Raw genomic sequence first — 16,605 nt, forward strand, 5'->3', positions numbered from 1 at the left:
GTGTAACCACTACAATATTGTAATTAGCCCCCAATTAAAATAAATTAATTTTTTAAAATTGGAAATAATCCAAATGCCCATAATTATGGTAACAGATTGTGAATTAACTTGGTGACTCAGATGGTAAAGAATCTGCCTGCAATTCAGGAGACTCGGGTTCAATCCCTGGGTTGGAAAGAGCCCCTGGAGAAGTGAATGGCTACCCACTCCAGTATTCTTGCCTGGAGAATTCTATGGACAGAGGAGCCTGGAAGGCTAAGTCCATGCACAAAGAGTAGCAAAGAGTCAGACATGACTGAGCAACTAACACATGTCTGTGTATCAACATGGATTCATAATACATATAGAAAGCAACTGTCAGAATGGTATGTATGCTATGAAACTTCACATCTATGTGAAAATTTAAAAATTTTATCTTATTTATGGATATATATATATCTTATTTATGTATGTGTATATATATATATATATATATATATATATATATACAGTGTACACAAATAACATATATAATCCATGGTGACAGTTGCTTTCTAGGAAGGAAGAAATGTGAATTGTATTAGGCAAAGAAACATAAGGGACTTCAAATTTATCTGTAACAGTTTATTTTTCTAAAAAATGTCCGAAGCAAACGTAAAATATTAATATCTGTTCCTTTTGAGTATCTGATACATGAGTATGTTTTCTTTTTCCATATTTAAAATTTAAGTTAAAAAGATTTTTCAGAAAGATCATTCTGAGAGTAAAAGCTAGACAGGGGCAACAAGGGTAAGAAAATGATGTTTTGAAGCAGAGTAAAATATGAGAGGGATATGTTAACATTGGGAGTATTACTTACCAATGGAAGCAAACTGAGAGTCAAGACCCAAAGTCAAAAGCATGAAAAAAAATAATATGGACCAAAATGGCCCACCTGGAAGTTGAGCTAAAGCTTCTGGATAGGCAATGAATGCCAAATCAAAACCTAGGAAAAATTAATGGAATTTTAATTTAAATTAAGTTAAAGAAAATTAAAGAAATTCACATATTTGAACATTTTTCAAAGTAAGATACTAGAAAACTCTCAATTTGACAGCTCAATGGATAATATACATTCTTTAGCAACTGTTTCACTATCACTTTTTTAAAAGTGTTCATGTAGGTTGTTCTATAATATGATAATGTAAACATGTGTTGTGAATTAAGCTAGTGAGATAAATTTTGTAAATGGTACATTTCTCACATAAGAAATCTTAACTACATCACTGATGTTTGGCTGATTTTACTTTTATTTAATTAATGAAGAGCAGCTGTCTTAAACTCCAGTCAACTCTCTTTCCAATGTTTACCCAATATCACAATATGTAGTGTCATTTATTTTTTTCACTGTACATTTCACAGCTATGTAATGCCAACTTATTTTTTATTGAAGTATAATTGATTTACAACAATATTCTGTTTGTTTTGGTATACAACATAGTGATTCTGTATTTTTGCACATTATATTCCATTATAGGTTATTACAAGATAACAGGTATAATTTTAGTGTCATTTAAATTATTATATGGACCCCTGCAAGATTGTATGTAATAAAACTATAAATTGAATCTTATTTTCCATTTGATGTATGTTGCCTTTAGAGACACTTGTCAACATTTTTTAAATCATATTATATAATACTTAGTATTTTAAGTGTCTCCAACCTCCCAGGGGACTGACCTAGGCTTCAGGAGAATTCGCTTCTAGTCTAGACTCTATCACTTCCTAATTTTTGATCTTCTGCAAGACATAACATTTCTATGCTCAGTCCCGTCCTCTGTAAATGAGAAGTGGGACACTACATGATCTCCAAAGTCCTTTCTAGTCCCAACATTCTATTCTCACTCATCAATCTCTCCACCAAATGATACTAACAATAAATAGAAATTTAGTAAGAAAAACTGACTTAACCCTAGACTTCTGTTCCTAAGAGTCTTCAAAAGTGAAAGTGTTAGTTGCTCAGTTGTGTCTTTGTGACCCCCATGGACTATGGCCTGCCAGGCTCCTCTATCCATGGAATTCTCTGGGCAAGAATACTGGAGTGGGTAGCCAGTCCCTTCTCGAGAGGATCTTCCCCACCCAGGGATCGAACCTGGGTCTCTTGCATTGCAGGCGGATTCTTTACCGTCTGAGCCACCAAGCCAGATAATTAAGCATCTCTAGTTAATGTCTTTAAAGTTAAGATATTCATTAATCAGATTCCTTTAAAGCTGGACACAGCTGTATATGCAAAGTCAGTTGGGTTTCAATCTATATGACATTTGTGCATTTAAAAAATTCAGATGTAATGGTGTAATTGTACATGGATTAATTTTCATATATAGTTTCTCTCACATATTCATATATATATTAATACACACATGTATATATATGTATGTGTCTTTATATACATGCATGCAAATGAAGATAATGAATATAAAGTGCATAGCATGATGCCTAATACTTGCAATTGTGCAGTAAGTAGTTCATATTAACCATAAGTAGTTCATATTAAGCACTAAACAAAATTTGGAAAAAAATTTAAACAATTGTTCTGTAATATAGTCTTGTTTCTCAGATCATCTAAGAATTATGATTTAAACAACCAAGTTATTTAAGATGAAATGAGAAAGAAAAAATACCCTAAATGTTGAGTGCTTTGGAAAAGAAACGCAGAAAAGCAAAATGTCTGTCTGAGGATGCCTTACAAATAGCTGTGAAAAGAAGAGAAGTGAAAAGCAAAGGAGAAAAGGAAAGATATACCCATCTGAATGCAGAGTTCCAAAGAATAGCGAGAAGAGATAAGAAAGCCTTCTTCAGCGATCAATGCAAAGAAATAGAGGAAAACAACAAAATGGGAAGCACTAGAGATCTCTTCAAGAAAATTAGAGATACCAAGGGACCATTTCATGCAAAGATGAGCTTCATAAGGACAGAAATTGTATGGACCTAAAGAAGCAGAAGATATTAAGAAGAGGTGGCAAGAATACAGAGAAGAACTGTACAAAAAAGATCTTCTCGACCGAGATATACACGATGGAGTGATCACTCACCTAGAGCCAGACATCCTGGAATATGAACTCAAGTGGGCCTTAGAAAGCACTATGAACAAAGCTAGTGGAAGTGATAGAATTCCCGTTGAGCTATTTCAAATCCTGAAAGACGATGCTGTGAAAGTGCTGCACTCAATATGCCAGCAAATTTGGAAAACTCAGCAGTGGCCACAAGACTGGGAAAGGTCAGTTTTCATTCCAATCCCAAAGAAAGGCAATTCCAAAGAATGCTCAAACTACCACACAATTGCACTCATCTCACACACTAGCAAAGTAATGCTCAAAATTCTCCAAGCCAGGCTTCAGCAATATGTGAACCGTGAACTTCCTGATGTTCAAGCTGGTTATAGAAAAGGCAGAGGCACCAGAGTTCAAATTGCCAACATCCACTGGATCATGGAAAAAGCAAGAGAGTTCCAGAAAAACATCTATTTCTGCTTTATTGACTATGCCAAAGCCTGTGACTGTGTGGATCACAACAAACTGGAAAATTCTGAAAAAGATGGCCTGCCTCTTGAGAAACCTATATGCAGGTCAGGAAGCAACAGTTAGAACTGGACATGGAACAACAGACTGGTTCCAAATAGGAAAAGGAGTCCATCAAGGCTGTATATTGTCACCCTGCTTATTTAACTTCTATGCAGAGTACATCATGAGAAACGCTGGACTGGAAGAAACACAAGCTGGAATCAAGATTGCCGGGAGAAATATCAATAACCTCAGATATGCAGATGATACCACCCTTATGGTAGAAAATGAAGAGGAACTAAAAAGCCTCTTGATGAAAGTGAAAGAGGAGAGTGAAAAAGTTGGCTTAAAGCTCAACATTCAGAAAACGAAGATCATGGCATCCGGTCTCATCACTTCATGGGAAATAGATGGGGAAACAGTGGAGACAGTGTCAGACTTTATTTTTGGGGGCTCCAAAATCCCTGCAGATGGTGACTGCAGCCATGAAATTAAAAGACCCTTACTCCTTGGAAGGAAAGTTATGACCAACCTAGATAGCATATTCAAAAACAGAGACATTACTTTGCCGACTAAGGTCCATCTAGTCAAGGCTATGGTTTTTCCTGTGGTCATGTATGGATGTGAGAGTTGGACTGTGAAGAAAGCTGAGCGCTGAAGAATTGATGCTTTTGAACTGTGGTGTTGGAGAAGACTCTTGAGAGTCCCTTGGACTGCAAGGAGATCCAACCAGTCCATTCTAAAGGAGACCAGCCCTGGGATTTCTTTGGTGGGAATGATGCTGAAGCTGAAACTCCAGTACTTTGGCCACCTCATATGAAGAGTTGACTCATTGGAAAAGACTCTGATGCTGGGAGGGATTGGAGACGGGAGGAGAAGGGGACAATAGAGAATGAGATGGCTGGATGGCATCACTGACTCATTGAACGTGAGTCTGATTGAACTCCGGGAGTTGGTGATGGAGGGGGAGGCCTGGCTTGCTGCAATTCATGGGGTCGCAAAGAGTCAGACACGACTGAGCGACTGAACTGAACTGATATCAGTGTTTCTTAAATGAGCTATATAGAAGCTATATATAGCATTACATACCTGATTTTACAACTTGTGTGACTTCCTTTCCAGATATATGAGCCATGTGACCCAATATAGAAAAAATAGCAAATCCAGCAAACACACTAGTAAGGCAATTTGTCACACAAACTACAATGGCATCTGAGTAACAGTTGTTATTGAACTTATTGTAAGATGATAAGGCAACCAAACCACCCCAGGCAACTGACAGAGAATAAAATATCTGTGTGGCAGCATCTTTCCAAACCTATAAAAGGAAATAATATTTTAAAACACACACTTTTAATTTTTCACTTGTATAAAATATTTCATATATGCAAGTCAATAACATAAAAACAAAACAAACACCTAAATACCCACTACTGAGCTTAAGAAATAAAATGTTGCTAGGCTATTAAAGCCTCCCTGTGCTCCTTCCTGATTATATCACACTTCCAACTTCAGTGGTAACTGCTATCCTGACTTCTGTATTTATCATTTCTCTGGTTTTCTTCATATTTTTACTATCCTAAACAATATGGCATTTAGCCTTGCATGTTTTTAAGTTTATAGTAAAGTTATCTTAGTGCGTGGAAACTAATACAACCTGCTTTTTTCATTCAGTAGTATAAGAGATTTATCCATTATCAATTTGAACCATATGAAATTTCAATTCAACTAGATATTGCCAAATTATTCTCTGAAGTGGTTGTATCAGTTTGCACTCCCACCAGATGGTATGAGAGTTCTCACTACCCCACATCCTTGCCAACATCAGTCAGAATTTTGAATGCTGTCCAAACTAATGGCCGTAAAATGAGTGTTGATAACCTTAAATAATTTATAAGGCTTAGCATGTTTTTATTTGTTTATATTCTATAGTTATTTTTTTTTCTGTGAAATTCCTGTTCACATATTTGCCAATGTTTTATTTGGGTTATTTGTCTTATGTGACCTCTAGCAATTCTTTATGTAGTCAGATTCTAATCCTTTATCTGTTATAAGTCTTAATTTTTTTCTCCCAATTTGTGGCCTTTTCCCCCCCTCTTAACACTGTGTCCTTTGATGAACCAAAGATTTTATTTTAATGTAGCTGAAGGTATCTATCTTTGCTTTTATGTATTGTCCTTGATTTCTATGACTGAAAAAAAGAATCCTTAGCCCAAGGTCATAAAGCTACTATCCTATATTTTCTTCTAAAAGACTTAGTTTTGCTTATATCCTTAAGTTCAATTCATCTGAAATTGAATTTAATGCATATTAAATTAGAAATCCTAATACATTGTTTTCTAAATGAAATATCAATTGAAGATAATTGATATTATCCATTATATTATTTGGATATCAATTGTATCAATTGGATAGTCCATCCCATTCCCATTGATTGTATCCCCACCTCTGCCACATATCAAGTTCCATATGTTCATGAATCTGTTTTTGAGGCTACTGTTCTGTTCCACAGGCCTGTACGTGTATACCTATGCAAACACATTATTTTAATACCATTAGCATTATAATACCATTTTATATCTGGTAGGACAAATCTTCCTCATTTCTTATGAAATGCCTTGCTTTATTGCATAAATTTTAGAATAAATTTTCAGGTTCCATGGAAACTGTGCTGGGAATTTGATTGGAATTCTGTTTACTCTGCATATCAACTTGGGGACAATAAAAACATATTCTTAACAAGGATAGTACTAGGGAGTTTTTAAAGAATGATGACACATTTAGACATCCCTTCAATCATCCAGTTCCCTCATTCCATGTTTTGATTAGAGCCCCATGTAGCTGGCCTTATCTCTTTAAGCAGTGCTCACACTCTTCATCTAATTCAACCCCTTTATCTTTCCCCCTTTTACAATTTACCCCTCCTATGTCTTTGCTAAAGGGAAATAATTAGTCTTAGAAACTAACCTAGGTAAATCCATCTTAATAGTGAAATTCTATAGATATAACATTACTCTGAAGAAAAATCTAATTATGGAGACTTCAAATAATAGGGTTGGTATATAAGTAGGCAAAAGTGTATTTTTAGTCTATCTGGAAATATGATTGGTCAATGGAAGGCAGGCCGTGTTAACATGGTGACTTAACAGTTCTAGCTCTGGAATCAAAAAGAATGAAGTCTAAATCCAATACCTCTCACTTTCATTGAATTTGATTTATTTTAACATCTTCAAGCCTGTTTCATCATCTGTAAAATGGAGATGATGATGATAATTATAGTAGTAATAACTATGTGTCCTAAGAATGATGTGAGAATTAAATGAGATAACATATACAAAGCAATTCATGGGATATTCAATGATAGCTATTATGTTTTTATGGAAAAGAAATATAAACTGATACTCAGTTTCATTTGTGGAAGTTAAAAACAATAATTTTTTCTTTGAAAGGTATATAATCTATTTCCAATTTCAATAGAAATAAAGTTGTTAGGAGTAAATAAATATTTACTAGGTCTTCAGAATATAGCTTGATATTAGATGATTATTATACTAAATTGCTTTATAATGGCAGGAAGCCAGTAGAAAGTAAAATGGATGGATAAATAGATGGGTAGATAGATGCATAGATAGACAGCTAAATCATGGTTATTTCACTTATACATTTAACAATTGGTTATATGTAAGTGGTGACTCAGCAGTGAAGAATCTGCCTGCCAGTGCAGGAAACGCAAGAGACTCGGGTTTGATCCCTGGGTTGGGAAGATCCCCTGGAGAAGGAAATGGCAACCCACTCCAGTATTCTTGCCTGGGAAATCCCATGGACAGAAGAGCCTGGAGGACTACAGTCTATGGGGTCACACAGAGTCAGACATGACTTAGTGACTAAACAACAACAAGATAAGAAAATCATGTGAGAAATAAGATGCACTCATTTTTTAGGCAGTTTTACATATCAGGTTGGCCAGCACAAATGAACTTTTTGGCCAACCCATATTAAGAGATGAACAATATGCTTATGTTAGTCTCTCAGCTGCTTTGACTTGATACATTATGTATGCATATGTGAGTGGGGTGAAGGGTCTGGAGGTGGTGTGGCAGGTCTCGGTTATGTAAGAATGCTCTGCATACCATGAATGATGTAACTAAGCTGCCTAGTTCCAAACATACTTATCGTCTCTATACCTACCCATCTCACAGCTATATAAAAGACTATTAGTTTAGGGATTGCTCCTGCTGCTGCTGCTAAGTTGCTTCAGTCATGTCCGACTCTGTGCAACCCTATAGATCACAGCCCACCAGGTTTCTCTGTCCCTGGGATTCTCCAGGCAAGAATACTGGAGTGGGTTGCCATTTCCTTCTCCAAGTTTAGGGATTAGGAAATCTTAATTCAAGATGCACAAACAGGTGATGTAAATTTAACTAAATGTGAATCTTCCTGGATCTCAATTTTTATCACTGTAAAATGAAGGAGTTAGTAAAACAATCACTGGCTATCAATTGATAGCCCCTCTAGCTATCAATTTGTGTGGTTCTCTACTCTCCTAGAGATATCAATAGAGTTCAAATATTTAAAGAAAAGGAAAAATACATACTTGTGATTGCATGCTTAGAATATAAATTGGAGAGGAATAAAAAAATCTAAGAAAATATTTTCATTGCCAGCACACCCAAAGAAGGGGTGAGGGTAGTGTTTGTGTTGGGATGGGGAGGTAGGAGAATTAAATTGTATGTTTCACACAGAACTTTAGGCTTAGCTCTGATGTTTTAAAGATAATAGACACCAAAACATAGACCAATATAAAACAGTCACATAAAAATTGCAGGATAGTCTCATGGAGCTATAAAGCCTAGGTTTCTAAGGCTTTAAAAGCCACTTAGAGGAATATCAAAGGAGCTTTTCCACTGTGCTCAAAGTTATGAGATTTAAAGAAAATGTAGGGTTCATTTCTTAGGAAAAATGCTACATTCTACAATTATTTAGTATTACATAACAGCAATAATTAAAATACTTGTGTGATCATTTATATAACAGTTTACCATTTTTTCAAAGTATATTAACATATTTTATCTTGTTTAATAACCTAACAGAGAGAAGATGATGAATCCCAACTTCCATTTTATTTGTTTCTTATCCATCATCAAAAATGGTCATCTAGTTGGGAAGAGATTAACACACAAGGTTAAAAAATGTGAGGCCTAAGAAAAATGAAGAAATAAGCAGTGGCCTTTGGATACATCAAAGTACGTTAATCTCCAATGCATAAACAATAAAAGTTCATAGTTCTAAAATGATTTAGAGTCATCAATTTAGATCAATGATTTAGAGTGATTTTTTGTGATTACTACTGAATGAAAAAGATTTGGACACACAGAAGGTAACCAAAAGCTGGAGACCGACCTCTCAATTTTCAAAAAGGTAAAGGATGGATTTCCATGACTAAAAATTGATAAATTTGACTTGGTTATCAGAAACATTCTACAAAAAATAATTAAATATCCATATTGTGAGTATTTAGAACATAGCAACTGCTGAAAGCATGAGTTCCACAAAGAATACCATAGCAAGCTAAAACTAACATCCATTTTGGCTAATACTACTAATATGATATTATAGTGTTTCTTGATTTTAATATAATATTGTGGGATTTTGCCTGACCAGAAGCTTAATGTATTCTAAGAATGTGACATGACTACTAAAAAAGTGAAAGTGTTATTAGGCTGTATCAATAGAAGGAAAGTCTATGGAGTATACTTACTGGCAATGCCCTCTGCAGTTAAAATTTTAAAAGATTTTCTGTACATATGATACACATAGCCATTATCTGAAGACAGACTAATATTAAAAGGGGTTACAAATTCATATTCATGACACATATTTATGTGTCTTGTATACAAGTAACAGTTTTGTTTATGGAATTCTTCATTTCAAATTTATGTTTTAACTTCAGAATATTAACTTTTGAAGACAAAGTTTATATTAGACCATTAAACCATCAACTGTAATTTTTAAATCTACTACGCATTTATCTGATAAGTCATATGCATGCTAAATCACGTCAGTTGTGTCTGACTCTTTGCAACCTCATGGACTGTAGCCCACCAGGCTCCTCTGTCCGTGGGATTCTTCAGACAAGAATACTGGAGTGGGTTGCCCCTTCTCCAGGGATCTTCCCAACCCAGGGATTGAACTCACGTCTCTTATGTCTCCTGTATTGGCAGGCAGGTTCTTTACCACTAATGCCATCTGGGAAGCCCTGGTCATCAATTTGTGGGTATTCATGCATGAAATATGCTTTTTCAGATTAATAAGCCCCAAATCCTTTTGATCAAATAGGATCAGTTTGAATAAAATGACTTTGAAAATCCTGTTACTAAAAATGACTGTCTCACTTCTAATAAGACAGCATTAGTGTCATGTTAAACACTTAAAATCAGGCATCCTAGTGGACAGAAACATTAATAACTTTAACTCCATATTCTTTTACAAGATATTACATTATAACACTCTAGGTAATCAAAGATTTTCAGTATTGACTTTATCTAAGGTTGACCTCCTTAGATATGTGAAATCCAAATTGTCTTACCTCAGCATCCTTAAGTTTTGCAAAATCTGACTGTGCTCCAATATAGTATGAAATGCCTTTTGATGCACCTTCCAGAGTTGCCCCTCGAATCACCAGGATGAGTAGGACAACATAGGGGAAAAGAGCTGTAAAATACACCACCTACCAAGAACAACCAAAAGTTATTATTTTTAAAACTCATGGTATATAATTGTATACAAAGAAAGTTACTAGCCAGTTGAGATGTTTAGCCTATTAATGTCTGATAATACTAATACCAAAGTTGGCATAATTTCCTCTTTCTGTTTTTACCACTCTTCGAATGATCCACTTTCAAAACACTCTGATGTATGTGGCAATGTTTCCCGGGTTTATGTTGTAAATAAACACTATATCAGCAATGGTTATTTGAAATCCAGATGAAGTACTTTCCTAAATGTATCCTAATAAATGTTTGTAATTTCATCTCTGGTTCCTCTGCCTTTTCCAAATCCATCTTGTATATCTAGAAGTTCAAACTACCATACAGTTGCGTTCATTTCACATACTAGCAAGGTAATGTTAAAAATCCTTCAAGCTATCCTTCAACAGTACATGAACCAAGAACTTCCAGATGTACAAGCTGGATTTAGAAAAGGCAGAGGAACCAGAAAAAATTGCCAACGTCTATTGCATAATGGTAAAAGCAGGGGAATTCAAGAAAAAAATATCTGCTTCACTGACTACCCTAAAGCCTTTGACTGTGTGGATCACAATAAATTGTGGAAAACTCTTAAAGAGATGGAATACTAGACCAGATTACTTGCCTACTGATAAACCTGTATGCAGGTCAAGAAGCAACAGAACCAGACATGGAACAACGGACTGGTTCAAAATTGGGAAAGGAGTATATCAAGGCTGTATATTGTCACTCTGCTTATTTAACTTCTATGCAGAGTACATCATGCAAAATGCCAGGCTGGATGAAGTACAAGCTGGAATCAAGATTGCCTGAAGAAATATCAACAGCCTCAGATATGCAGATGATACCACTCTAATGGCAGAAAAGTGAAGAGGAACTGAAGAGCCTCTTGAGGAAGGTGAAAGAGAAATGTGAAAAAGCTGGCTTAAAACTCAACGTTCAAAAAATGAAGATCATGTCATCCGGTCCCATCACTTCATGGCAAATAGATGGGAGAAAAGTGGAACCAGTGGCAGATTTTATCATCTTGGGCTCCAAAATCACTGTGGATGGTGCCTGCAGCCATGAAATTAAAAGATGCTTGCTCTTTGGAAGAAAAGCTATGACAAACCTAGACAGCATATTCAAAAGCAGAGATGTCACTTTGCCAACAAAGGTCTGTATAGTCAAAGCTATGGTTTTTCCAGTAGTCATGTACAGATGTGAGAGTTGAACCATAAAGAAAGCTGAACATGAAGAATTGATGATTTTGAATTGTGGACTTTTGAGAGTCCCTTGGACAGCAAGGAGATCAAATCAATCAATCCTAAAGGAAATCAACCCTGAATATTCATTGGAAGGACTGATACTGAAGCTGAAGCTCCAATACTTTGGTCACCTGATGCAAAAAGCCAACTCATTGGAAAAGACCCTGATGCTGGGAAAGATTAAGGGGAGGAGGTGAAGCGGGTGACAAAGGGTAAGATGGTGGATGGCATCACTGACTCAATGGACATGAGTTTGAGCAAACTCCTGGAGATAGTGAAGAACAGGGAAACCTGGCGTGCTGAAGTCAATGGGGGTCGCAAAAAGTCAGACACAACTTGGTGACTAAACAACAAATGTCTGATAGGAGTGAAAATCTCCTCTTGGTAAATTAGTGCATTAAGGTGGGAAAGAAAATGACTTTAAAGTAGTTTAAAAAGTAAACTTTTAACTGAAGTAGTTAGTCTATGCTCAATCCCAGAGAAGAAAGAAAATCTCCTAGTAGTAGTCCAAATCCTGTGAAAGTTTTTAAAGTGAGTACTGGACACTTGATATTATTATCCTTAAAGCTACCATTAAAAGTGTTTGAGAGCACACATATATACATGTGAACTGCTTGTATCCTAGATAACACATGGTTCCAGATGAACAGACTGCCTTTGAGGCTAGCTTTGCATTAATGTGGGTAATTTCTTTGCTCCATAGATGTCCTATGTTTGGTAATATGCCCAAGGAGACGATTTAAACAAACCATCCCAAGACCAGTAAAAATTAATTGCCTGGGTAAATGGATTTTCATAGATTTTTCAATATTAACATCAGAAACAACCAAGAGCTTCAAAAATGTACAATCACAACACTGTTTTGGAAAATTTCCACTGAATTTGTGATGTTCCTGGTATTTTTGTGATCTACCAGTATGTCTCATTACAATGTAACAGTAACTGTGCTAGATATTGTACCGGGAACACAAAGATAGTATCCACAGTTATTCTTGTTCTCTGTCCTTATGGAAATTTCAGTCTGGTAGTTACAAACACACACATGTTTATTTTTCTGGGTATTGTACAGCTGCTCACAGAGAAAATTTCATGTTCTCTGATATTGCCGCAGTACTCTCTGAGAGTTTAAAAATAAAACAATAACATGGGAAATGTTTTTCAGAAGAGGACTTTCTGCTGAGAGAGGGTTCTGAGTCAGTTTCGGCAAGCTTTGAGAGAACACTTGTATAGCTTTATTTTTTTCCTTCTCTCTCCAACAATGGAATAATGGGAATCCTGACACTATTACCCTATATAACATATATAACAGGGATCCAGACTTTCCAAACCAAAACTTGTAACATATAATTCCACTCAAGATGCTTCTTTATTATAATAGGATGGAAATTTTAAAAATATACTCCCAAGCCTCAGAATGCTGTATCAGCTAGAAGGGTCCAAGATTAGAGAAATGACACACATCTAGTAATAGTTTTTGCTAGTTTTATTTTTAACAATAGCAGTGTTCTTATGTATTTTCTTAGAGTGAGGCTGCCTACTCAGAAAGCTTTTCACACATTCAAAGGATCTCATGATAGAAAAGAACATGCATTTGATACTACTTGGCATTGAACTACGGTGAAATTGGAAAACAGTAACATCACTGTCTAAGGTGTTTTCTAAATTACCTTTCCAGAAGACTTTATTCCTTTAAATAGTGCTGCTCCAACTATGAGCCAAGCCAGAAGAAGACAAAGTGCTAAATACCAAACAATGACTCCAGTCTCATCCAGTCCACTTGACCGTTGGAGTGCCACTTTACTGAAAACACAGATGTCCTTTGATTAACACACAATCATTCATCTTAATACATTGAATTTTGTAATATCTTTCATACAGGGGAAGCTTCATGAGTATTTTACTAATACTCATACTAATTCATATTTATTCATATTAATACTAATATTAATTAGTATTTTTTAATGTTACTATGACATCAATGTCACATGAGCCTTTTACTGATACAGTTGTATGGAGGGGCAAAAATAATTCAGTGATAAGTCAGACTCAGAACTTTCTGGTTAACTGCAGCCAATCCAAAGTTTCAAATCATAGAATAAAAGATCCACTCATTCTTTTAGCTCCAATTTTCCCCTAATATTTCAAAGCTCCTCTATGGGAAAAAATTAACATCAGATTATTTTACTCATTATGGTATGTTTTTCTCAAGTTAAAATGACAGAGAAGACATTTTAAATTGTATTAAATATTTTTGTATTCATCATAGTGTTAGTCACTCAGTTGTGTCTGACTTTTTGCGACCCCATGGAGTATAGCCCATCAGGTTCCTCTGTTCATGCAATTTTCCAGGCAAGAATACTGGAGTAGGTTGCCATTCCTTTCTCCGGGGTATCTTCCCAACCCAGGGATCGAATGTAGACCCAGGGATCAAACCCAGGTCTCCTGCATTGCAGGCAGATTCTTTACCACCTGAGCCAGGGAAGCTCTAATTCATCATACTTGTTATTATCAAAGCTAAATGGTCCCATTATTTATACCTTTTTCAAAGGCTTTCTGTAAAATTCCATGATTTCCACTAGGGACATATATAGATATAGGATTTTACTTCTTAGCTTGATGTTTAGAACATTTCAAGGGCCAAATTTTAAAAGGGTCACACAGAGCAGTAACATGGAGGTGAGGAAGATTTCGTTACAGCAATAGTCAAAGAAGTTATATAAGGGTAAAGGGCAGGTATACAGTAAGGAGATTAGAGATCATTTAAAATTAATAAAAGCAAATATAACCCCAAACATCTATTTTGTCATATAATGACAACTATAAACAAAATGAATAATGAAGAATTTCAGCTGTAAATAGCAATTCTGCCCTTAGTATTATTCATCACCCAACTGTTTATCATTAGAACTTTCTCATTATAGTCTAAAAATTGCATATTTTTCTTCAAAGCAATGTCCTAACATAAATAATAAGCACTATATAAATCATCACTGATGACCTTGTGCCCCATTTAATAACTAACTTATGAATGACAATCTATTAGCTATGGGCTAATTTTGCAGGCTACTACTATTCACACAGGATAAACATTTGAGTCAAATGAAGTATAATTTGCTCTTATATGAGTTAAGAGCTGATCAATATTTTATTGTTACTTATAAAAAATTTTATTAACATCTGCTTAGGATGTAGATAATGTACTGTACTCACTTCCAATACTGTTCACTGGGAAGCTGCCCTGTCTGATAAACTTCACTTCCATTGATGCAGGTAAGATTGTTGGCATCTACCCAGCTTTTATTCGCTTGAAAGGTTTCATTTATGCTTATACTCACATTACAATGTGTCACTAAAAATTAGAAAAAAAAGAATACACACAGGCATGTACTTAGTTTTAGAAGAGTGCTTTCCTGGAAATAAAGTTTAAATGGTGAAATACTTAAGGTACTGTCTAAATTGTTATTTAGTGAATGTGGAGTAGAAATTTCACAAATGGAATAAGCCATGCACACTCAGCAACTTAAATTTTCTCTACTACTAAGCTGAGGGTGAGTATGAAAATATCTGCCCTTTTAAACAGTATGCATTTTTATATTTACAGTATATTTTTATATTTACAGTAACAACAGCTGTAGAGTAATAGTCATTTCAATTGGGATTCAGTACTCTAGGGAAATTTTCATATGTGGACTTATTTAACATATATAGATAAATGACACCTTTAAATTCCTAAGAAGTGTTAAATCTGTATCAATTTATTCTCCAATATACACAGCCAATCCCAGTGGTAATAGTCTACAATATCAATGCTACATTATTCCAAAGACTAGCAATACTCACCATCTCCTGAACACTACTATGTATCATAAACAGTGATTTTCTCTCTTACCACTTTCCCATTTTCTTCCTTGTCTACCACCCACAACCTAGGTCTGCAAGAAGTACTCCAAGTAGTGGTTTAGCTTTACTGGCTGCCCTCAGAAATTAACATATTGCATTAATCAAATTTCAGATTATACATGATTTATTCTGATTTCACCAGTAGCCTGTGGCTCACTTAAAGTTGAACCTAAATTTGTTAGGAAATGATTTAGGCCTTTAATCGTTAGAAAATATTAAAGAATGAATGATTCAGAGTTCAGTTCAGTTCAGTCGCTCAGTTGTGTCCGACTCTTTGTGATCCCATGAATTGCAGCACACCAGGCCTCCCTGTCCATCACCAACTCCCAGAGTTCACTCAGATTCACGTCCATCGAGGCAGTGATGCCATCCAGCCATCTCATCCTCTGTCGTCCCCTTCTCCTCCTGCCCCCAATCCCTCCCAGCATCAAAGTCTTTTCCAACAATAAGTAAATGAATTTTACCGAAAGGAGATCTGCTACAGTTTCCATCAGCCCAACTGATGGAACATTTTGACCATGGTAGTTCACGTTGAAAAGAAGCAAACAGGTAGTAAAGACTATAGGCAATTATGACATTATAATAGATTGTCACAAAAATGGATATCAGGACCATTGTAATCCCCACACCTGGAAAAGAGAACAATTAAAAAAAAATAAGTGAAATTTCTTTTGCTAATTCATACAGCTGCATTCTCAATTTCCACAAAATCTATTTTAAACTGAGAAAACTGTTCCAATGTTTTCTCTTTATTGGAGAGGTGGAAGACAGTACTGTTGTCTGAATACCTTCTCAAAATTATTTTGATGATTGACTTTTTGAGACAGATTTTGAGTTGATCAGGAAAAGGTGCTAAGATTAAAGATCTATATTAAGCCACTGAATTCACATAAAGAAAAACCATGTTTATTACTCATTCTTATTAAGTCTGTAAATTCTTGTCAGAGTGTGTACTACTAAAAAAAAAAAAACAAACTATTCAAAGCTTATATCCTATCAATTCAGTAACCAATACTCCCATCTTCATCTATAAACAAGCATTTTGACAAGTAGAAGATAAAGCCTCTGAATGAATGTCCTAAGAGGAAAATGTACAGCATTTCTACAAGTGTGTGTAAAGAAAATTCAGTAAATTGGTAATTATCTGAATTTAAACTTCTGAAATTTCTTTAACTCTCTAGTTTCAAAATGCAG

General features: G+C 35.3%; 1 protein-coding gene across 1 annotated transcript in view; it reads right to left on the minus strand.

The window, feature by feature from the left end:
• SLC6A14 (solute carrier family 6 member 14) overlaps positions 1-16,605 on the minus strand; it is a 28,497-nt gene that overhangs the window by 6,786 nt on the left and 5,106 nt on the right. The window contains exons 4-9 of the mRNA XM_070290870.1: positions 15,876-16,040; positions 14,722-14,860; positions 13,179-13,311; positions 10,105-10,245; positions 4,608-4,836; positions 839-964 (exon numbers count right to left, since the gene is read on the minus strand). Of these exons, the coding sequence (XP_070146971.1) occupies positions 839-964; positions 4,608-4,836; positions 10,105-10,245; positions 13,179-13,311; positions 14,722-14,860; positions 15,876-16,040 (933 nt within the window). The remainder of the gene's footprint in view (positions 1-838; positions 965-4,607; positions 4,837-10,104; positions 10,246-13,178; positions 13,312-14,721; positions 14,861-15,875; positions 16,041-16,605) is intronic.

This window comes from Ovis canadensis, chromosome X (assembly GCF_042477335.2).
Source record: "Ovis canadensis isolate MfBH-ARS-UI-01 breed Bighorn chromosome X, ARS-UI_OviCan_v2, whole genome shotgun sequence".
NCBI classification, from domain to species: domain Eukaryota; kingdom Metazoa; phylum Chordata; class Mammalia; order Artiodactyla; family Bovidae; genus Ovis; species Ovis canadensis.